Source organism: Rattus norvegicus, chromosome 16 (assembly GCF_021556685.1).
Source record: "Rattus norvegicus strain SHRSP/BbbUtx chromosome 16, alternate assembly SHRSP_T2T, whole genome shotgun sequence".
In the NCBI taxonomy this organism is placed as follows: Eukaryota; Metazoa; Chordata; class Mammalia; order Rodentia; family Muridae; genus Rattus; species Rattus norvegicus.
In genome coordinates, this window is record NC_141549.1 from 75097767 (window position 1) to 75121939 (window position 24173).

At 44.8% G+C, this 24173-nt stretch overlaps 2 protein-coding genes across 3 annotated transcripts in view; both read left to right on the forward strand.

Moving 5' to 3' along the window:
• Erich1 (glutamate-rich 1) overlaps positions 1 to 24173 on the forward strand; it is a gene marked incomplete at its 5' end in the record, with an annotated part of 52793804 nt that overhangs the window by 44227207 nt on the left and 8542424 nt on the right.
• The window catches only part of Adam9 (ADAM metallopeptidase domain 9), a 79010-nt gene that overhangs the window by 25445 nt on the left and 29392 nt on the right, over positions 1 to 24173 (forward strand). For all 3 annotated transcript variants that reach the window (XM_087587944.1, NM_001014772.2, XM_087587945.1), the window contains 5 exons: positions 426 to 559; positions 14022 to 14193; positions 16599 to 16691; positions 17539 to 17734; positions 23188 to 23293. In XM_087587944.1, coding sequence (XP_087444070.1) covers positions 426 to 559; positions 14022 to 14193; positions 16599 to 16691; positions 17539 to 17734; positions 23188 to 23293 — 701 coding nt within the window. The remainder of the gene's footprint in view (positions 1 to 425; positions 560 to 14021; positions 14194 to 16598; positions 16692 to 17538; positions 17735 to 23187; positions 23294 to 24173) is intronic.

Sequence of the window (24173 nt, forward strand, 5' to 3'; positions counted from 1 at the left end):
CTCTGGCTCATGCTCAGGCAGCTTTCTCATGCCAGGACCCCATGCCAGGAACTACCCGTAGGGACTGGGTCTCGTAGATCCCTTGACAAACAAGGAAATGCCTCCTAGACATGTGCAATCCAAACAGTTCTTCAATTGAAGGGTCTCTCTTCCCAGGAGTGTCAGAATGACAAAGAAATTAGTCAGGATAGTGTCTTTATGGATGAGGAAATGGGCTCCATTTTAAAGCTCCAGGGAATGGTCTGTTGAAGCCTTATTATCAGCACATGAGTCACTATGGTTTCTTATCAGAGTGTGTACATACAGGGCTGGCACTGGACACTTAGACCGACCTACAGTCAGCATTGTAGTAGATATGTCCCCTTTTGAAAAAAAAATCTGACCCAGAAACCATTTTCTAATTGCACCTTCCTGTGTTTGTACAGTTTGGGCAAATCACCGTGGAGACATTTGCGTCCATTGTTGCTCATGAACTGGGACATAACCTTGGGATGAATCATGATGATGGGAGAGAGTGTTTCTGTGCAGCAAAGAGCTGTATCATGAATTCAGGAGCATCGTGAGTAACTGAGCCTTTTCTGTCCCTTAGTGTGATTGTGAGTGTGTGTGTGTGTGAGTGTGTGTGTGTGAGAGTGGGTGAGTGTATGTGTGTGTATGTGAGTGTGTGTGAGTTTGTGTGTGTGTGTGTGTGTGTGTGTGTGTGTGTGAGAGAGAGTGGGTGAGTGTATGTGTGTGTATGTGAGTGTGTGTGAGTTTGTGTGTGTGTGTGAGAGTGTGTGAGTGTATGTGTGCTTGTGTATGTGTGTGCATGAATGCAGCTGTTATTAGTTCATGAGATTGATACCCACGTCATATCCAGGTCAGTGTTTCACAGTACTCTTTCTCTTCTCTGCCTCTCATGCGCGTTGTTTCCTTGTAGGGTTTGGGTCCCACATATGCTCTGCCACAGGGCTCAGCTGCTCAGGGAGGCGGGATGCAGGAAGTTGACTGTACTTACCCCAAGCCAGGCTGTTGGGCTGTAGGGAAGCTGTGGGACACTGCTCCAGGGGTGGGGAAGCCCGGTCTGAGCACAGGACACAGCTGGAGCTGGCTCGGGGATCCCCGGGTCTGCAAGGAGGCTGGGGCCATCTGGTTCTCAGGCTTTTGGGCAGCCAGGCACCGCTGGATGCCTTGGAAGAGCTGAGAATGGAGTGGGTTGGATCTGGCCCAGGGCCGAGGGGGAAGGGGGAACTCTGGCTGGTATCTCGAGGATAGTCCTTGGCTTGATGAATGTAGGCTGAAGGCTTGGTGGTGGCTGTGGCTGGGAGCCCAGAGAGGCCTTCTACAGGAGATTAGAACTCTGTAGGAGAAGGGCTTCTCTATGGCTCCCCTCAGCAGATCCTGATGAAAAGAGGCCGTCCATGGCTTTAAGGCATTCATTATCATGGCAGAAAGTAGATGAAGAAAACCATACCCCACTTCTCAAGATGGACCTGAGATTAAATACCTTTTGCAAGGAGGAGTGTCTGTGAAGGAAAGGCGATTAGCTAGGCCTCCAGGCCTTTAGGTACCTCATCAATGGAGATCTGTCTTGAGCCTTCGTGACCTGTGGTCATGTCCTCCACCTGTGGTGGGGTTTGGGGCATTGCCCTTATGTGACTGAAGGTCACAAATCTGTGGAGGGCTTCGGGCTAGTGACATACCTGGTTTCCTGGGAGTCAGGGGAAAGACCTACTGTCCCTTTAGGGCCACTGGGGTCTCAAGCCTCCTCAGCCAGGAACCAGGCTGCCTTTCAGGGTTCCACATTTCTTCCCCCAACTTCTACAGTCTTTGTCAGCCTGAGACTGGGAGCAGGGTGATACATTGCTGCTGTTAGGTTTGTATCGTGATTGCCTATTCTCAACACTTTGACCAGTTATAACTTTGTATTCAATGCTGCCTTCTACAAAAAGAAGAGTCCTCTGACAAGATTGAGGGCAGCACAAATCTGTGAAGACACTTGCACCTGTGACCTAAAAACCTTCCCGTAAATAGCTTTGACCAGGTTTATAGTGTTAGGCATGGATTCCTTTCTTTACAGTAAGCCTCACACCCGCCAGAAATATAGGGAGCGCTGAGGCATCACCCCAGGGGTGGGGAAGCACAGTATGAAGACTAGGAAAGTCACAACTGGCTCCCGTCTCTGGACCTGAGGCTGTGGGATTCTCAGGCTCTTAGACATTCATGCGCTGCTGGGAGTCACAGAAGAGCAGAGAATGGAGTTGGGGGCCATTGGCCTGCGTCTAGCCCGGTTCGGGGGAGGGGGTGCGGAGGGAGAAAGGGGAGCTCTGACTGGTCCCACCAGGGAGAGTCCCGGGCTTGACGGCAGAGTTGGTGGTGGTTGTGGCTGGAAATTCAGTGAGGCCTTCTACAGGCTTATTGGCAACGTCCTACAGGCCTATTGGTAACTTATTAGCATGGAGAGCTCTTTTGAGCCTATTTGACTGTGGTCGCATCTCTTTACCTGTTGTCTTGGTCTGAGATGTTAGAGATGCTTCATTTACATGTGGAAGGGCTTGGGGCATTGCCCTTATGGGACTGATGACCACAAATCTATGGAGGGGCTATGTGACAGAGGCCTGGTGCTGGGAGTAGGCAAAGCTTCTGCCATCCCTTCAGGGTCTCTTGGGCTTCAAGCCTTTGACTCGACCTTAGGAGGCTTCCCCTCATGGTCCACCGCCCTTCAGAGAAAGTAGTGGATGACTCCCATAATGGTCCTGCCACTGCTGTACTAGTGGGCACATGTTGACTGGCAGGTGGCTTATTACAGCATGTAATGTGCGAGGCTGAGTAAGAACCTTGGTACTTTTTGTCTGCCTGCAGCTTCCAGAGCACTTTCTAGTACTATGAAGGTTATCCACCGGGAGAAAGTTTTTAGTCCAGTTGCAGATTGGTTTCCCTGTGTCCCGCAATCAAAAATGTATGGCGTCTTCAGAAGTAGGTTGTGGTGGGCATCCAAGAGTGATGGTAACAGTTTGTCTGGTCTTGAGGCCTCGTGGACTTTTCTGACCAATTACTTGTTGTGAAGTAGCCAGTGTCTAGCACTGAGATTTGATAACCTATGTCCTCCCAGAATAGCACAGATCACTCTTGCATTCAAACACCCCCCCCCCTTTGAATATAATTTAAAAATAGCTTACAAAATAGTGAGTTTCCACCAGTGTTTCCTACATCCTTATCTGGTTCACACACTCCTCATTTCCTCCTCTCTGCCATCTCCACCACTTAAGCCTTTGTCTCAGTATATCCACCCCTTCCATTACATGTGTTCTTATATCATCTTCCATTACGACGTCTCTCCTCCCTTTCTCAGGGGCATGCTTTAGATTTCTTACCTTTATAGACACTCCAGGTTAAACAGAAATATAACTTCAAAGTTTAGAGGAAGTGACGTTTGTCTTTTGAGCTTGGGATAACTCACTTGATGTATTGTCTAGTGCCATCAATTCTTCTGTAAATTTCATGATTTTATTCTCTTCAGACCTGAGTTCTATTGTTTATGTGAACCTTGTTTTCATGATCTGTTCAGAAATAGCATTTCCTTGCTATTGTGAGTGAAGTTGCAGTGAGTACTGATGTACAAATATTCTGTAGGAGAATAGAAATCTTCTGTGTGCTTGCCCACGAGTGGGATAATTGGATACAGAACTTCTATTTCAGTGTCTGACCCTGCTCCAGCAACTGATTTCCATAGTCCCTGTACCAACTTTCTCTCCTTGCAACAGTAACCGGTATGCATATAAGCAATCGAAGATGTTTATAGTACCAGGCGTGCTTTCTTTCTACTTGGCCAAGCCAAGTCCAATTAGTCTGTTGGTTACCACTAAAATATAATAGCAGTATTGTACCGTCAGGGATATTTTTGGTATTGGCCATTGTTGTGGGTCATATGCATCATGTCTTCGTGGGACTGCTGATTAAATGTGGAACCTGAAACTGCTAGAAGAAAACACAGGATAGGCAGCCTCCTGTGAGGTACAGGTGTGGGACAGGCAGCCTCCTGTGAGGTACAGGTGTGGGACAGGCAGCCTCCTGTGAGGTACAGGTGTGGGACAGGCAGGCTCCTGTGAGGTACAGGTGTGGGACAGGCAGGCTCCTGAAAGGTTAGTGGTAAGATTCAGTTTCTTTCCTTTTTTTTTTAAAATTAAATTTTATTATTTTTACTTATTCACTTTACATTCTGATCACTGCCCCCCTCCTGTTTACCCTTTCCGACAATCCTTCCCTCATAACCACCTCCCCCCCTCTCCCCTCTCCTTTGATTGTGTGGGATCCCCTTGTGTATCCCTCCACCCTGGCACTTCAAGTCTCTTTGAGGCTAGACACTTCCTCTCCCACTGAGGTCAGACAAGGCAGCCAGCCCAGCTAGAAGAACATATTTTATGAACAGGCAACAGCTTTTGGGATAGCTCTCTTCCAGTTGTTTGGGACTCACATGAACACCAAGCTACATGTCTGCTACATATGTGTGGGAGACCTAGGTCCCAACTGTGTATGTTCTTTGGTTCGTGGTTCAGATTCTAAGAGCCCCAAGAGTCCTGGTTACTTGACTCTGTTGGTCTTCCTGTGGAGTTTCCATTCCCTTTGGTCCTGCAGTCCTTCCTTCTGTTCTTCCATAAGAATCCCCAAGCTTCATCCACTGTTAGGCTGTGGGTGTCTGTATCTTTCTGAGTCAGCTGCTGGGTGGAGCCTCTCAGGACAATTTGTTCCTGTCTGTAAACAGCAGAGCCTCATTAATAGCATCAGGGATCTGTGCTTGCCATGGGATGGGTCTCCAGTTGGGCTGGTTATTGGTTGGCCATTCCCTCAGCCTCTGCTCCATCCCCTGGGCCTAGATTTCTTGCACACAGGATACATTTTGGGTTGAAAGTTTGGTGAGTGGGTTGGTCTCTCTATTATCCACTGGAGTTCCTGCTCGGCTACAGGAGGCTGGCCATTTCAGGTTCGGTATCCCCAGTGTAGCGGGTCACAGCTAAGGTTATCTTGACCAGCCTGCTATCCCAGGGGGACCTCTATTTTCCTGCTGCCCCCCCCCCCAAATCAGACCTGAGACTCCTGAACCACAAGGTTAGCTTTCCTTCCCCCACCCACCTTCCCTGCTGGCTGAGGCCCCTGGGCCAAGCCAAGCAGCCCTGAGCAGCCTGCTATCCCAGGGGGACTTCTACCTTCCGCCACTTCTCCTCTACCCTCCATCAGACTCCTGAACCACACAAGATTCGGTTTCTTTCCTCTGCATGTAGCAATTTAATTTCCCCAGCACCATGTGTTGAAGATGCTATGTTTTCTCCAATGTGGAGAAAATCAGCCAGCCTTATTGTGTCTGTAGTCTGTGCCTGGGCTTGTCTATTAATCTCCATTCTGCTTTTTTGTCTGTCCTATGCGATTCTTACTACTGTGGCTCTGCAGTGTAGCCTGAAGTCAAGCATGTTGAGTCTCCACAAGTGTTCTTTTTGCTAAGGATTGCTTTGACTGTCTGGTATTTTTTGTGCTTTCACATGGTTTTTAAGATTGACTTCTGTTTCTGTCACTGGAACTTTGCTTGGGATCACATTGAATCTCTAGCTTGATTTTGGCAGGCTATTTTCACAGCATGATCCTTCCAATTCATGCACGAGAGGGCGTTTCATCTTCCAGGGGTTTCAATTTCTTTCTTCAGTGTTTTAAAGTTTTCATTATGGACAACTTCACATCACTGGTTAGGGTTATTCTAATGTATTTTATTTTTCGAGGCTATTGTTAATGAGATCGTTTCCCTGATTTTTTTTCTCAGTATGGTTGTTACTGGTATATATGAAGGCCGCTGATTTTTATATACTTATTTTGTATCCTGCTACTTGACTGAAAGGGTTTATTATCAGTTTAAAGAGTTTCCAGAGGGAGTCCTGAGGGTCTCTTGTCATAAAAGCATAACATCTGCAAAAAGGAATTCTTTGATTTTTTTCTCCTTTCCTGTTTGCATCTCTTTTACTTGCCTCTCTGATTGTCTTGGCTAGGGTTTCTATTACTGTAATAAAACACCATGACCATGGGAAGAAAGGGCTTATTTTGGCTTACAATTCCATACCACAGTCCATCACTGAGGGAAATCAGGGTGGGAAGTTGGAGGCAGGAGCTGACACAGAGGAGTGCTCCTCATGGCTTATTTGGCACACTTTTTTTTTTAAATGTTATTTTTTGAATTTATAGCATAATTACAACATTTATCCCTTTCCTTTCATTTCTCCAAATTTCCTTCTTCCCATTCATTCCTCCTTCATTTTTATTCCTGCAGAACAAGATTCTCCTCCCTTGTCTGTGTCCCTGTGCGGTGACATGTGTATATTTGGGATTCCCACTGCTACCTACCTGTGTAGATTTTGTCTTTGTGGAGTGTTTCGGTTCCTACACCTGTCTTCTGAGACTGTCCGGAAGCTTTGCTGTTGTTTCCCCGTTTGACTTAATATGCTTTCTATTCCAGCATGTCGGAGACGTTTCCTTCAGGATTTCTACTTCTTGGTTGAATTCTTTCCTGATATCCATTGCTTTTATTATTTCATCCTTTGTCTCTTTAAATATGCAGTCATTCTGTTGATTTCTCTTTATGGGGTTTCACATTCCCAACTCTCTCAGGCACCATCATTCAAGTGCAGAGTTTCAGAGGAGTTACTGTTTTGAATTTTTCATGTTTATTATGTTACTGCATGGGGATTTGTGTACCTGGGATTATTTTATTGCTTGGTTCACTTATTTTTAGCAGCTCTATTCTTTGAGTTGAAATATTTCTATTCTTCAAGTGGGAGTTGGATATATAGAGTTGAGCATATAGTTAAGAAAATACTTCCTCAGTGCAGGAGCTCAGGGTGCCTGGGAGAAATTCTATATTAGCCCTGGAGAGAGTATTGACTGTCAGGACAACCACCGATGTTGAATATTGCCACTATTCAAGTGCTAGTGTGTGCATTTATAATAGTGGCCCCTCTGACTTCAATAATTGTGGAAGGATGAACAACCAAAGTTACCACGGACTTTGCTCAGGGTTTAGTTTGTAAGGTCAGGAGAAAGGAGGGGAGGAAGGTGGTTAAGGACAAGGATCAAGTATTAGATCAGCTTCAAAACCGGAATTCCAGGTTGGTAAAATAGCTGGGAGGGGAAAGTTGGGATGCTGTTAGAATTCCCAGATTTTAGACACTGTTAAAAACCTGGGAGGTTGGGGTTGGGGATTTAGCTCAGTGGTAGAGCGCTTGCCTAGGAAGCACAAGGCCCTGGGTTCGGTCCCCAGCTCCGAAAAAAAAAAAAAAGAACCAAAAAAAAAAAAAAAAAAACCTGGGAGGTTACAAGTAAGAAGTAAGGGGGCGGGGCTAAATGAGAGAATGAAGACACAGGAACAAGAGAGGACAGGCACGGGCGGGTGGTTGAGGAGGAGGAACAAAGGCAGTGATGCTAAGTCCATCTGCAGTGTGCAGGCAGGTGCAAAGCCCTGAGATCCGAATGACAGAAAAGGAGAAATAAAGGAATGCCTTTGTAGCGAAAGGCTGGCAGGGCTGTGCTGCGCTAATGGGAGAGGTGAGGCTTTCAGACCCCCTGGCTCTAGTGTAGACCTTGAGGTGACCTGTATGGGAGCAAAGGTGGGAGCCATGCCTCTGCAGGGTCAGCGTCTCTAGGCTTCCAGAGTACGGGCAAGGGAGGCTGTAAGGACTCTCCCGGCATTTCCACTGTGGCCATCTCTCTTACTGTCCTGTTTATTTCTGGGCAATTTCTTTACTATCTTTCGACTCAATGATCCTTTAATCATATATATTTAGTCTGTTAAACCTATCCATTGGATTCTTAGTTTTGCTTATATTTTATTTGTCCAGTGAATGTAATCTGATATATTAGTTTTTTGCGAACTGTAAGAACGACTCCGTTTTTCAGCCAGAGTCTTGCCAGGTATCCCCAGCCTTGCTCAGACCCAGCATCTGAACCAGGCTTGCCTTGAACTCACGCTGCTCCTGTGTCAGCATTCCGAGCAGCCGTGTACCACTGCACAAGCACAATGCTTTTGTGTTCTCTTTATGACTTTTTCATAAAGCTCTTGGAATCTGATAGGTTGTTTCCTTAATCAGCACGAAAGTCTTCTTATCCCTTCTGACTAGTTTTGGTTTGATATCTATTTTTTCTCATTCTTTAAAATATTTTATTTATTTATTATATATTATGATTACACTGTCGCTATCTTCAGACACACCAGAAGAGCGCATCAGACTCATTTCAGATGGTTGTGAGCCACCATGTGGTTGCTGGGATTTGAACTCAGGACCTTGGGAAGAGCAGTTGGTGCTCTTAACCACTGAGCCATCTCTCCAGCCCTTTTTTCTCATTCTTTAATCTTTATTTGTGAGATTATAATCACAGCAAATTCCCCTTCTCCTTCCTCCCTCCAATCCCTTCCATATGCTGTTTTTTAATCCTTCAAATTTATGACTTCTCCTTTCATTGTTACACTGCATGCATGTGTCTATATTGCATATACATCTATATTCCTAAGTATACCCTGTTCATTCTGTATCATGTTATTTCTATGTATAATTTTGGCATTGGACAATTGCTTGGTGTGCTTTTCCCAGGGAGGACCACTTCCATGCACCCCGATTCTCTCAGCGCCGTGTAGTTCTTTGTGGAGGGCTGAGACGTCATGGGCTTCTCTGTGTTCGCTTTGGCATGTTCGTTGTTGCTGTCTTTGTTCTGCACATTTTGGGCCCTCGTAAGACTTTATGGGTGTAGCTTGGTGTAGGCTTTTGAAGCTTTCTCCCGGTGACACACCTCCCAATCCTTCCCAAACAGGTCCTCTCCCTGAGCCTCTCTTTCACACCACTGCAGAAGGTTGTAGACGGGTATAGTTAAGTATGCAGAGAGGAAGGAAAGGGAGAAAGAGAAAGTGAGAGAAGAAGCATGAGGTCCGTGCACAAGACAAACACTAGGGTGCCCAGTAGTTGACTGGGTGGATGGACATCCAGATAGCCCAGCCGACTAAGCAACAACATTGAGTGATGTGTGTGCTGGAGTGAGGATTCACACCTAACATACAGAAAAGTAAATGAAAAAAAGTCAAATTATGAAAAGTATAATAAATGTTCATTAGACTTAGTACCCATCAGTCAGCGTTTCTTCACTGGTGGGCTGGGTTTTGAGCTCTTATCTGAGATGTGTCATAGAGCGACTGCGTTGATAGTAGGTGCAGTCTGCAACTCCAGTTCAGTCCTGGAGGGCCAGATTTGGACCAGCGCCCTCTGGGGTGGGTGCCAAAGGCAACTGTGCTAAGTCGAGTGCTTAGGTGCTGTGAGAGTGGGAGCATGGCTAACCTTGGCCCCCACCTGTTCTGTTAAGTCTGCCCCACCTCCTCCATAGTGAGTGCCTCCCTTCTCCTGCACTTTAGTCTCCTTCCTGGATTCCTTAGTCATAAGCCTTTGAGACTAGGATGGTCATGAGGAAGACATGTTCTGCTCAAGTCTGGATTGTTCACAGAAACAAGCACCATCTTTGTCCTGGTAGGCCACCTCCTTCATTGCCAATTCATTTTGGAGTAACTTCAGCACTCACTGAGTGACAGGGAGGGGGGGGAGATGTTTTAAATCTCAATTCTTGTATCATCTAGAGTAACAGGCAGAGGGTGGAGAAACCTTCCTTTCTGCTGTGTGCCATCCTGTGACAGTTATAGAGGATTATCCTTCCTCTCTTGCCTCAAAGTCCTCTTATGGCATTTGTGGTGGCCTACAGTAGGTCATGTTTCTAAATCCCAGCTCCTATCTGCTATAAATAGCCACACATGCCTGTGATTTTGTTAAGATTTTTCAGCACTATATTAATTTCTTATAGTTGGAACCATTTTTGTTTTTTTTATTTTTTTATTTTTTTATTTTGTACCTTGCTCTAGGGTCACATTTCCAAACACTGTTTATGAGAAAAATGGGGTTCAAGTGCTGAATAGGAAGCCTCTTCAGGAGCCTTTGCTATGGCTGGACACTGCAGGCTGCAGTTAGGGACTGGTGTGTAGGATAAACGCACGCTGGTGTAGCTACCATGGTTGTCTGATGAATACATTCTACAGACAGCATCTTCCCACCCACGGGCTGTATGGAAGCCACAATCAGAGAGAGGAAATCAGCAATGGCAAGCCTCTTTTACTTGCTGGCTAGCCTTTTCGCACCTGGTTATCTCCATACGTCCCCATGTTCACTGGGGCTAAGTTTCCTCTACCTTGACTTCTCTTTTATTCTTATGCACTTCCTGGATCCTAGGGCTGACATTCTGACTCATCGTCTGAGGAGGGGATTCTGGGAGATCCCTGTTTCAGTCTTTCTGTTTGGCACAGCAGCAGTGGTGAGCCTGCTGATGTGAGTCAAAGGGCGTGTGCTTTGTTTGGCCTCATGCCTATTCACAGTGACGATGTTTCACTCGGGAGTCAGAGTTCACCATGGTCTCTTCCACCTTTGCTACTCCCCTGAAGGACCACTGGCTTCCTTGTCAATCCTAGGACATGCTACTGCACCTTAGAGTGTTTGTCCATGCTTCTCTTTCTGTCTGTGATGCACTTCCCCCAGGTTTCCAGTTTGGACTGAAGTGTCATGATGTATGAAGTCTTTGGACTGGCTGTCCTTTGGCCTGCCTACCCCCAGCCTCCTGGAATTCTTTGCTTCCTTTTCTCCAGACTATCACCACCTTCTCTCACTCCAACTAAATTATCCACCAAAGTTTATAGTCTGCTGCATTCACTTTACAGAAAGGGTTTCTGCCATGTTCCTGGCTCTGACCACTGAACTGAGGAGAGCTCCTTATGCACACAGGTATCCAGCGTGTGCTGGTGGATGAGTACACGTGTGATAGGCTCAGCGGGGCCCATGATAGCTTCAAGAGTAGTGGGGAAATGCAAACCGGGTTCTATTGTCCAGAACTTGTGGGAGAATTTCCTTCCCCACAAGTCAGTTTCGCCTTTGCATTATTTTTTTATTATATGTGTTTGTATATGCATGCCTATCATTACATATATGTTATCAGTTATAGATACATGTACATAGTGGACAAATGATACATGGTATATATGCATACATTATATGACACATACATGTATATTATAGATAACACAGGTATTCTATGTACATTATATTTATATATATAGGTAACTTAAAATCTGTAATTTATATGTAATTAAAATCTGTAATGTGGCTGGATAGGGTTGGCATATGGCTTCAATTTCAGTACTCAGGAGGCAGAGACAGGTAGATCTTTAAGTTTAAGTCAACCAGAGCTACACAATAAGACTCTGTATTAAAAGATGAAGTAGATATTTACTGTTTTTGAGACAGTCTTGCTCAGCTTCCTGAGTGCTGGGACAGTTTACATTGTACATGGGTGGTGAAACGTTACCGTTGTCGGCGGATTAGCTATCCACTGTCCTGCACAGCTACCCAGACTTCCCTTGTCAGAAGAGCCTAGAACCTATTGCTGTAGCAAAACCCCCATGTATTCTGTAGTGGTGATGTCTGTGCTCACGTAGTGCATGGCCTCTGCGATGGTCAATCCTGCACATCTGTTGACATCACCTCTCACCTCCATCTCCCCATTTGCTCCCTCCAGCTGTCTTACTTTCTAACCTTTGCTAATCTTTTTCTTTTCTTTCACAATTTCATGTATGATCAAGATCGTGTGATATTTTTCTTTTTGGCGTCTGACTTATTTTCCAGACACAGACCCCTGAGGTTTGTTCATCCTGTGGCAGACTGTGGGTCTCCTCTTCTGAGGGTGAAGCACAAATGTGTACATACATGTATATGCATGCACAAACACACAGTAGAAGCACACATGTGTAATGAAATGCACACATACTGTAGTGCGTTTATCCATTGATGAGTGTTCAGGCTGTTGGGCTCAGTGACTAATGCTGGACAAGAGAGTCCAGATGTCTTTATGATGGAGACCTTGAATCTCTTGGCTTTGCAGCAGAGGATGGATTTCTGGGCCTTTTGATATGTCGGTTAATTTCTTTAGGAATACCATGCTGTTTCTGCTGGGTTTGCTCTTGTTCACAGCCCTACCTGGACTTCCCTTTTAGGGTTTGTAACAGCCACCAAACAGGGCCAAGGGATGATGGTTTGTGGAAATGCTTTGCATTTCCGTGGGATTAGTGACGCTGTCCACCGTCTTCACGTAAGCTCTTAGGCATTTCTGGTCTCCATCTGAAACTGTGTATTCAAGACCATGTTCTCATTTTTGAGGTATTTTCTAATATTGACTTTTCCTTATACATTTAATTATTAACCCTTTGTCAAATATATGGTTTGCAAATACTTCCTAAGAAGGACTTTTCCCCACATACTAAAGAATAAAATTAGATTTTTATGTTTTGTGCACATGATGCCAAAATGGGTAAAAGACCTGGGCACACAAGACAAAACCATCTGGGGAAATTCCTTGATACTGACCTTAGCAATGACATCATACCCAAAGTTTAGGTTAGCAGGTAGAGAGATTGGTAGGTAGACAGGTAGATGACTATCCCAGGTAAAATTTTAACAGATATGGGTTTGTCAACAATTCCTGGCTTATAGTTATATTTTCTACAAATTTCCAAAAGATGATCATCAGGTAACATGTAATTATTACACATGTGGGTTAAGTGCACCGAGGAGACCTCCTGTGAGCTCAGATGTTCCTTCCGTGTCCTGGCTGCTCCTCATGTGTTCCTCATACATATCTCACACAGGAACAGAATGTGGTTGGTTGAATGCTTTAATAATAAATTTGGAGTCAGCAGTATTAGGGTGGTGTCATAGTAAGAAAAGCAAACAAAACATTTCTCTTAGATGCCTTTTTACTGAGTGAGCCCAGATTTGAATTCTCTACTTCATGGTGTCTTCTTACATTGCTGTCTATATGTAGATTGCATGAATCTAAATCTGTGTCTGCCTGAATGCTGTCTTGTGAACATGTCCCTGTCTCTGTCCTTGTGTGGCTGTCTGAATGTGTGTGTGTGTGTGTGTGTGTGTGTGTGTGTGTGTGTGTACAAGTGTGTGCACATATGTTTGTCCCTAACAAAGGATTTGCTCTGTGTTTATTGAACAGCACAGAAAGTATCACATGAGGGAAGGATACTTTATAGAAATCTGTAACAGAGTTTTACAAGGGATAAAGTCACTGACCCCAGATAAAAACAGTATTACAAATATCACTGTTTATCAAATAGTATTTGTGTGTTCCATTTGGTGTTTATGGTGGATATTCACTTATAAGATTTTGGGGGGGATACAGAGAGAAATAGAGACAGACAGACAGATGGAGACAGAGAGACATACCAAGAGAGACAGAGACACAAGCACAGACAGAGACAGAAAGCCAGAGACGGAGGGACACACACATACACCCACACACGCACAGAGAGAGAGAGAAAGAGAGAGAGAGAGAGAGAGAGAGAGAGAGACAGACAGACAGACAGACAGACAAAGAGAGAAAAACTATTCAAATATATGAGCTGATAAGGGCCATTCTCATTCAAACCACACCGTGACTGTGGACAGTCCGGAATCACCCATTTATGGTTTTCTCATGGTTCCCAGTATATGAGTTGGGGGAGGGAAGACAAATGGGTCATATGGCAGATAACAGGATTAGGAAAGACACAGCAGCTTCCAGCATTTAAGGTGTTGCATTTTAGAGAAGCTCAATTCTGAATGAGAGTAGGTAAAATTTTAAGGTCTCTGTAGATTGAAGGGATTCTGATTTTGGTTCAGTGTATTAACAGGTGATGTGCTTGGAAGATATTCTCATGGGGGCACAGCACAGGGTAGCTTTAATGGTGAACGATGTGGTTAGTAAGTGATTCCTATATTTATTAGAGATAGATGATCTCATTTCCCCTACTTTTCTTGATTTTCTGTTTTTTTTTTTTTTTTTTTTTTTCAGTCTTTACTTCTTATTGGTTAAAGATCTGACTAAGAACTTTCAGGTATGCAGTGACTGTGATGTGAGGTCTCTTTCTCTGTTCATTGTAGAGGGTCCAGGAACTTCAGCAGTTGCAGTGCAGAGGACTTTGAGAAATTAACTTTGAACAAGGGAGGAAGCTGCCTGCTCAACATCCCGAAGCCTGACGAGGCCTACAGCGCGCCCTCCTGTGGTAACAAGCTGGTGGACCCCGGGGAGGAGTGTGACTGTGGCACACCAAAGGTCAGTCACGGCTTCAGAGGAGCGACTCTGAGCTTTTGTGGTAAAATGAGGCTTGCTCTTGTGTCACAGGCCTGGTCATGACTCTGTGACTTCAGGCAAGCACGATGGTCCCTTCTTTTAAATTTTACCAATCCATCTTTTATTTTCATTGGATTATTTATTATTGGCATTACACAATTGTTCAGTTCCTTTTCGTGCTCTGCAGTCTGGTCTGCTATTAAAGACATACTTGTTAAGTTGGACTCATTTACTAAGTGAACCACAGCTGGTTCATCCTCCGGCATCCTCAGCGTCTGCACTTCCTCCTCTAAGCACGTGTGTCTTTCACCTGTGGCTCCCTACCTGCATGGCCCCCAGCTGTGTCCACCTGCATTGTCACTGCTGCCCAGCCACCTTCCTCTCAGTATGCCCATTGACCCTCCTCCCCTTGGGCTGCCATCAGCTCTGGGACATACTTGTTCAGATGTAAGATCCACTGTGTTATTCTCACTGTTTTTCCTTGCCTGCCTCGTATCTTAAGAGAAAATTGCTTCCTTGTCTTATGTGATCGATGTATTCCACGACTTCTCTTAAGCCCTTTGGAGTCTCCTGACCAACAACTAGAGAGGAAGTGTCTCATGCTTAGAGCTGGGCTTTGTTAGGTAGTTTATGGCTCTTGGAGGAACCATTATCACCTCAAGAGTTGTCACTTCATTTAAACATTTATAACACATAAATGCTATGTGTAACTTTAGGTAAGCATACAACAGTATATCCTGTATGCCTTTCTCAAATACCCTCAGTGTGTATATCTCCCATTCCCTCCCTCTCCTCTCTGACCTTCCCCATGCTGTCTTTGCAACCCACCCATTTCCTTGCCTTTTCTCTGCACATGTCCCTGGTGTCTAAGGCTGTGGGGAAGACTTCTGGGCACGTACTTGCCATGTGTGTGTCTTGTGGTCCATGTTCAGCTCTTTAGCTTTATGTAGAAAATTGTGGTATTTTCTGCTGACTCCTATCGTCTTTATCTTAGATATATATCATTTGTTAGAAACTTGATTTGTAAATGTCATCTTAATAGTTCTTCAGTAGTGTACAGTCTTAGAAGCACACAGCTTTGATTCTGATGAAAGCCATTTGTCATTTTTTCCTTTTATGGCTGTTGCTTTGTCTACTCCCACTTTGTACAGATGCTCCTGTGGGAGTTTTATAGTTTTAGACTTTACATTTAGGTCCATGAGCCAACTTGACCTAGTGGTGTGTGTGTGTGTGCACGTGCACACACACATGCGACTGTGTGGAAGTGTAGGTTGTAGTTCATTAGTTATCATTTTTGCTATGTGATAGAAATGATAATGACCCTGATTTGATTAATGTGCCTGACTATATGAATATTACATTGTCTCATAGATATGTACATTTATTACATGTTAATTAAGAAGAGAAGTTAATTTTAGAACTTTACTTTGAAATAATTGTAGGCAGACAAGAGGTTGCAGAATAGTGCATAGAACTCCATTTACTCCTCTGCCAGTCTCCCCTAACAGTGATAGCTTACAAAGTTATGATACGTTTGTGGGACGTTAAGATTGCTATATTCATATAGGTGTCTGGGGGTGGGAGGCTGGAGTAAAAATGTGTCATGGAGCAGAGCATGGTGACAGAAACAAGGAAAATGCTGCATAGTATAGTGTGTGCTTAGCATGTGTGCTTAGCATGTAGAGGGCACTGAGGCCAGTCCTCACCTCCTACCTGTAAGAAAAGCAGTAGTTTGCCTATCCAGAGAAAAGGCCCTGAGCAGGGAGAGAAAGGCCTCAGTGGATCTGTACTTCTCTGTGGTCCCTCAGGATTCATGTGTCAAAGCTGTAACCTGCGGTGATACTGCATTTGGCAATGGGGTCTCTGAGGAAACAAGATTAAGTGAGCACCGGGGATGGAGCTGAGGTTCTCTAGGATCGCTGTCTTTAGAAGTGTTCTCTCCAGTGCCAACTAAGAGATTGGCTGAGTCTGTCAGCCAGCAGGAGAGGGCAGGGTGCCTGGAGTTCTCTGTGAGAACTATCACCTTGCTTTTCTACCTTCCAGAACTGGGAGAAAATAAATGTCCCTTCTTAAGTCCTCAGTCTTTGGTATTTTATTATGGAATTTCCAGCTGCCTTGTGAAATACGTTGGGACTTAAGTACTTGCACTAGAGACCAGTGTCTTTTTTTATTATTAATTTTTTAAATTAATTATTTTATGTATGCCCCTGGGAAGGAGGGTGCCTGGGGAGTCCGGTGGGGGGAGATTGGTGTGTCCTAAAGGACAGCTAGGAGAGAGGAGGCGACACTAGGTCAGAGTGAAATCATAGAAAAAGAAAAAAAGCAGAAAAAGAGCTTTATTAATGCTGCTACTCATTTATTTATCAGTGGTCATTTTCTGTTTGCAGGAATGTGAGTTGGATCCATGCTGTGAAGGAAGCACTTGTAAGCTCAAGTCATTTGCTGAGTGTGCATATGGCGACTGTTGTAAAGATTGCCAGGCAAGGACTTCTCCCTATCAGGAGCAAATCAGAGAAGGAAAATGGATCTCTGGAATTGCACCCTCTGAGATCTCTACATACTATTCTTATCATATGGTCATTTTATATTTCATCCCACTTCTGTGCATTTAAACGGCCCTCTTTATGACGGGGCCTACTGAGTTAGTTGGTTTGGGTGCTGGGGAGTAAACCTAAGGCTGCGGCGGCTCCGTGCTTACAGGTAAACACTCTGCCAAGGGCTATGTTTCCATCTTCCATTGTCTTGATTCTCCTTTTCAAGTAACATATATCTGCTTGGGAAAATTAAAGGATACCAGAGTATAGACTGCAGAAAATTAGGGTTGGTAGTTAACTGATTAAAAGGATCTGAATTAGATCCCCAGAACCCTTCAGAGACACCCCTCTACCCCAAACCAATAACCATGGTGGCTTGTGGCTCTGATCCCAGCACAGAACCTGGAGCTCTCAGCCTGCCGCCCTGACTGGCTCCCTGACTGCAGTGCGTTTCTGGCCTCCTCTCCCATGCTCGGCCATGTTGGCCATCTCCCCGTCCCCAAACTCGTTCATCCTGTGAACACTGATTCCAGGAGTGCTGTTGTCCTCCTTATCACACTTCTTCTGCAGCGCTTCTTGTGTTTGCATTTGATTTGCGTTTCCTTTGGCTACTTATGAGGTTTGCTTTTCGTTTTATAATATGTATGAATTGATGGTTTGGGCTTTCTTCATGTTGTGTTGGGTGGGTTAATGTTTGTGGTTGGAACCTTTATGTATGCACTGTGGTACAAATCTGATGGCTTTGTGGAGATTCTCCTGATATTCCTGTCTAACTTGAATCTCATTACCTTAGTTCCTTCCAGGAGGCTCTATGTGCAGAGGGAAGACCAGTGAGTGTGATGTCCCTGAGTACTGCAATGGCTCCTCTCAGTTCTGCCCACCCGATGTCTTCATTCAGAACGGCTATCCTTGTTGGAATAGCAAAGCCTACTGTTACAATGGCGTGTGCCAGTATTATGACGCTCAGTGCCAGGTCATCTTTGGTTCAAGTAAGATATTTATAAGCAATCGATTTGATTTTATCGTCTGTTTGTGTTAAGTTTTTAAAGAAGGAAGCAAACATTGATGAGGTTCTTGTATCTCTATTCTCCCTCCTCCTGTAGTAGTCATGGTCAGGAATTTTTATGTCTAATTTGGTGAATCAGTTCATGTTTTGTGTGGTCCCTCTCCCTCTTTCCGCTTTGTATAACACACAGCATCTTAGGGTTTTCATTGCTGTGAAAACACACTATGACCAAAAATCCTTATATGAGACAATATTTAATTGGGGCTGGCTGACAGGTTCAGAGGTTCAGTCCATTATCATGGCAGGAAGCATGACAGCACCCAGGCAGACATGGTGCTAGAGAAGGAGCTGAGAGTTCTACATCTTGTTCTGAAGGCAAACAAAAGACTAGCTTCTAGGGACCTAGAATAAGGGCCTTAAAGCCATACCCACAATGACATACTTCCCCCAACAAGGCCACACCTACCCCAAGGCCACACCTCCTGATAGTGCCGCTTCTTGGGCCAAGCATATTCAAACGTCACACACAGTGTATACGTATATGCACATACACAGAGGTTTAGGCACTGAGGACTGCACCTAGCACCTCACATACACTAGGCAAGCACACTTGCTTTGCTGTGTCCTCACCCTCCAGGTTTCTTGTTTTGATAAAGGCTGGCTGTATAGCTTTAACATTTAGAAATGTCCTTATGATTATTGATACATTTCTATCACAGTATATTAGGGTATTCACTAGTTAAGTGGACCCTGATTAGTTTCTCATTTGTGTATGTATGAAGTATGTCTTTATGCACGGGAGTTCATGTGTCTTAGTGTGTGTAAGTGTGGATGCAGGCTCGTTGACCCTTGAGCGTTTGGTATCCTTCTGTCGTTGCCTCTCTTTCTTCCCAGGAGTACTGGACTTATAGATACGAACTGTTTTATGTAGGCTCTGGGGATTTGAACTCAGTTCCTAGCACTTGTGTGACAAAACATGTCACCTGCTAAGCCATCTTCCCAGCTGCTAGTTTCAGTTGCTGTGCTGATGAGGTTGTAGCTTAAGCTCTCAGGGTTTTGTTTTCTTTAAACTTCTCATCTTTATGAAAAGTGTTCTGTGGATCAAAAGGTGAACAAAAGTGAAAATTAAAGTCAATTGCTGCTCCATACTTTCATCCTTTGAATAATAACTTACTTTTGTAGCTGATCTTTTATTACTTATTCTAAGTATTTATATGTGTATTTATTCATTTATATTTGAGACAGGGTCTTGCTATGTTTGTCCAGCTGGCCTTGAATCACAATCCCCTGTCTCAGCCTTCCAAGTGCTGGGTCTGGGTTACCATGTTCGCCAACCCAGGTCTTTAGATAGCTTTTTGTAGTGCTATTACTGTTTTTATTCTTTTAGATTTATTTTATGCGTTTGGGTTTTGCCTGCAAGTATGCATGTGTACCATGTGCAGGCCTAGTGCCTTTGGAAGTCGGAAGAAGGCATTGGATTCCTAGGAACTAGAGATACAGATGGTTGTGAACCACCATGTGGGTGCTGGGAATCAAACCCAGGTCCTCTGCAAGAGCAACAAGTGTGCCTAACCACTGACCCATCTCTCCAGCCCCTACTGGTTTTATTTTTATGGATGCTAATTAATTTTCACTCTTCATTCAACCCTGACTGCTCATGTACATACACATGATCATTTTCTAGTCTTCTTTCCTCATTGTAGGATAATTGTAGTGTTCACAGCAGTGCTGGCCACATTGCATAGCGGCCATGTTAATGCTATTCTCTCAGCTGCATAGTAAGGTACAATAGATTTCCTACCATCTTCTTTCTCTAGAATGAAAGATCCTCATTCTCCCTTTTTCCTTCCTTCCCCCTCTCTCCCTCCCTGTCTGACTTCCTTCCTCTAGATCTGTCCCCTTTCAATGAGTTTGCTTAATACTTACCATTATTGCAAAGTAATTTGCAAAATTGCAAACAGTGTCTATTCTGATATTGTCTTGAAGTGGATAAAGGCATCAGCTGTTCTACTGATTTCAATCTGTTTAAAGAACTCTAAACAGAATGTCTCTGTTTGTCTTCAGTTTTTTTTTTTTTTTTGATTTATTTATTTATTATATACACTGTAGCTGTCTTCAGACCAGAAGAGGGCATCGGATCTCTTTACAGATGGTTGTGAGCCACCATGTGGTTGCTGGGAATTGAACTCATGACCTCTGGAAGAGCAGTCGGGTGCTCTTAACCGCTGAGCCATCTCTCCAGCCCCTTGTCTTCAGTTTTTACTTGTTTATGCTCTCTAGAGACTCTCAGATACTGGGACACACACACACACACACACACACACACACACACACACACACACACATACACACACATCAGGACACACACACACACACACACACACACACACACACACACACATCAGGACCCAGGAGGAGCTGGTGTCCCAGGTCGGTTCTAGTAGTAGGAACATTACAGGTGTCTCAGCTTGGTGTCTGTTGGGGAAAATTCCCTCCTCCTGGTTGTGGTTTGTTCTGTTCGAATATGAAATTGGTTGTTTAAAGCACCCATATCAGCCTCATCTCAGAGCGCTCTTACAAGTTCAGAGTCAAGTATGTCTTACATCACATGGCGAGGGGGTGAGAGAGGGAAGAAGATGCGCACATTTCGTCACAGGTGTAGTCATAATGAAGTAAGATATCGACAGTAGTTGTAGACCTCAGTTTGTAACTGCTCTGTGGTCATATCTCACACTTCAGCTGCTTCTAGTCCACATTACGTTGTTACACTGCCCGTTCTGTATTCTCTTTGCCATCAGTGAGTTCCTTAGATAGTTATAGCTCCCAGCCTGGTGGGGTGACCCAAACGTTCATTCCTGAAGGACCTGGGCCATGCATAGCTTTGCTGGATTTGGTTGTTAATAGGATGAGGTAAATACTTAGAAAACTCCAGTATTCCAGGCCTGCTCCTCTTGATTCCATGTAGGGTTATGGATCTGTGATCAGCCGCTTGCCAAAGCCTTTCTCTGTTAGTTCAGAGCACAAAGAGCCCAGCACAACTGAGCATGTAGTGCTTGTCCCAGTGCAGTGGAGTCACTATTGTGGCATCTAGTGGAGGAATTTCTTCTCTGGACACTCAGACCTCTAAGCTATTAGAGCATGAAGTCATAGGTCTAGGAAGCCTGTTTTTGCTAGTGAGTCATATCGCTGAGTGTTACCACTCCCATTCGCACCCCTTAAGATCTGCACACTGAGTTGAGGTTGTCATTTGTTAGACCTAACTTGGAGAGTATACGGCTTTTTGAAGAAACGATGCTCCAGTCCATCCAATTAGCGCCTGCGACTGGCATTGTAACTGGTATTCTCTGCACATCCACCACTCTAACAAGCCATTCTAGTGAAAATAAACACTGTGCTCAGTGATACAGATAGGCCTGTAATCCCAGCCACTGTGGAGCGGAGACAGGAGGATTGCCAGTTTAAGGCCTGACTAGGCTACAGAGAGCCAGCCTGTGCAACTTTGTGAAACCTTGTCTCAAACAGTAAACAAGTGTTAGGAGATCGCTCAGTGGTTGAGCACCTGCCTAGTGTGTACAGGCCTCAGGCAGCAGTGCTTGAAGAAGTGGTGTATATGTGCCTGGGCACAAAGTGCTGTCCCTTCTGTGAGGGAAAGAGAATAGCGTAGCTACCCTGGTGCCCAGATACTGGCTGGTGCTCAGGAAAGAGTGCCATATCAGAGACCCAGTGGGTTTCGGTGACGACAGAGGTGGCTGGGAAAAGAGGCTGCGTGCAGTTCCCAGAATGGGTTTTCCTTTTTGTTGATTGTTTTGGCCTAAGCACCTCAACTGATCATAATCCTGAACTCATCCATTTCTCCTTCCAAGCAAAACGAACCACAAAATGTACTACAGGGATGTTCTAGAAAGACCTTGCAGCTGTTCACTTTTCGGTGATGCTTCCACGGTGCTCAGAACCGTCTGTGAAATGCTTTGTTTCTCTCTTCCTGTGTCAGTTCTTGGTAGGACTCCCAGAGTGCTCATAGATGCTAGGCAAGGGCTTGGAACACTGGACGCGGACTGTGGTGCCTCAGCTGCCTACATTTTGGTTGTCATGGTGCTCGTGGGTTCTGTCCCCTACACCCTTACGTTTTGGAATCGGCTGTGTGACAGTCCTGTCTTCAGCACATTTCTCAGATTGCAGTGGCTGATGATTGACACTTGAGGATTTCTATAAAAAGCCTTCCTAGAACCCTGCCTTCCCACCCTTCTCTCCTTTATATTTGAGTCAGCAGGAGCAGCAAACACATTTGACTCAGTCCCTTCCCGTATATCGTCCAGGAAATCTGTAACTTTCCCTGTTCCTCTGACTTGGGGGGGAACACTGGCGTTTTTCCTGGCCAGAATTGTCGACATCTCTCCTCGTGCTCACTGCTTCCCTCCTGCTGCCCTGCCTCCTTTCACCCACACCCACCTTCTTTAAAGCTAACTTAACCTCACATCAGTCATGTGGGCTAGGTAAGGGAATCTGATTCAGGAGGGAGGAAGGACTGATGATTTGACTTGGAAACAGAGTGCACTTGGGGAGGGAAAATGAAAGTAAGTGATACCATAATGTAAGAAAACGCGAGTGGGCTAATCCTTTGTCACACGGTGTAGGTCTCACTCCATTTATCTAATGTATGCATCCATGTAAAATAAAGCCATGTGGTGGTCTCTGCTGTAACTGGAGAGAGTGCTGGGTGTGTGAGAGTGGACAGTGAATGCCTGTGAGTGTGAGCTGTGACTTAATGCATGAGAGAGCTACTGTTGCATGGCTGTGACAGTTCCCCGGGAGAAGAGTCAAAAGGAGATACACATTGGCTTCTGGTTTTGGAGAGGTTCAGTTCATGTTTGCTGGCCCCGTGAACACATGGGGACCACCATAGCGATGGTTCTGTGGTAGAGAGGTTTTTCTACCTCACATCAGCTAGACAGGAAGAAAAGGGCTCAGGAGAGGGCTGAGGCAAGATACAGCTTTCAGGGCACGTTAACCCCTTCCCCACCTCCCAGTGACCTGTCCTCCAACTAGATTCTGTCCCTTTCATTTCCCTATTTCCTGTTAATAATCCTGTCATATTGTGAATGCATCTAGAAGATTGGATCCCTGGGCACACCTCAGACACTCTCAGGTAGGCTTTATAATCTGTGTCTTTCTCAGTGCAATCAGGTCAACCCGCTAACTGTCCGACTGTGGTGGGTCGTAATAGTGATAGCCATGCAATGGTATGTGGTAGAGAATCTGAGTGCTTAGATCTGGACTTTATGTGCAATCTGAGTTTACATGTCTCTGCTGTGTGTGGAGTGTGGAACATTTAGAATGTGCAGGTAGTTCCTAAGGTGTGTGAGGGATCGTATGGAATACTTCTGTTCCTGACTAAAGTTACCATCACTTTTTTCTCTTAAATGTTGAATATTGCAGAAGCTAAGGCTGCCCCAAGAGATTGCTTCATTGAAGTGAATTCTAAAGGTGACAGATTTGGCAACTGTGGTGTCTCCGGCAGTAATTACAAAACGTGTGCCACAGGGTAAGTGGGGCCAATGGCCTGAGCGAGGGAGCCAGGGCCCCTGAAGTCTCCTGTGTGTGCTACTATGACAAGGGTGTGGAAGGTCCTAAGCAAGGGAGCTGGGGTCTCTGAAGTCCTCTGTACTGGCTCCTGTGACTTCAGCCTTTCTCCTGCTTCAAGTGCTTTCCGTCTCACATGTAGCACGCACAGCAGGCCTCCGAGGGATGTGCTGGGAACAAGTCTGGGGAAGCGATTCATCTCCTCGCATGTACATTGTGGATCTAGTGGATTAGAACCTTTTTTTGTTTATCCATGATCTGCAGAAGGTTCCTGAGTGAACACACCCTCGTTTCTTCATACACTCTTTCTTCAGTGAAACAGTCTCTGACTCAGTCACATCCAGAGCACCTGCCTCTCATTTCTTTGTCAGCCTTACATGAATTTAAAAGGAGGAAGTAAAACTCTTATTTTTTTATTTTGTAGGCTGGTGGGATGGCTTACAGGTTAAAGTACTTATAACCAAGCCTGACAACCTGAGTTTGATCTCCTGATTCTAGCAAGCTGTCCTCTAACCTACTTGTATAAAGATGTGTGTACAGGGAATACATGCTTATAAACACATAAACACATATAAAATAGGTAAAGTGGTTAATAATAAACCAATGTACTATAATAAGTGAGAACACATAATCAATCCCATTGTCCCCTGGTTTGTGTTTGCACTATGCATGTACCCACACTGCTGCGTTACTCAGTGGGCTCAGATGCTCAAATGCTAGTCACCAAGGAAGGCCACTGTTTGAAAGGATTAGAAGGATTAATAGGTGTGGCCTTGCTGGAGAAAGTGTTACTAGGGGTGGGTTTTGAGCATCTGAGCCTCTGGGGTCTGGTCTTATTCAAT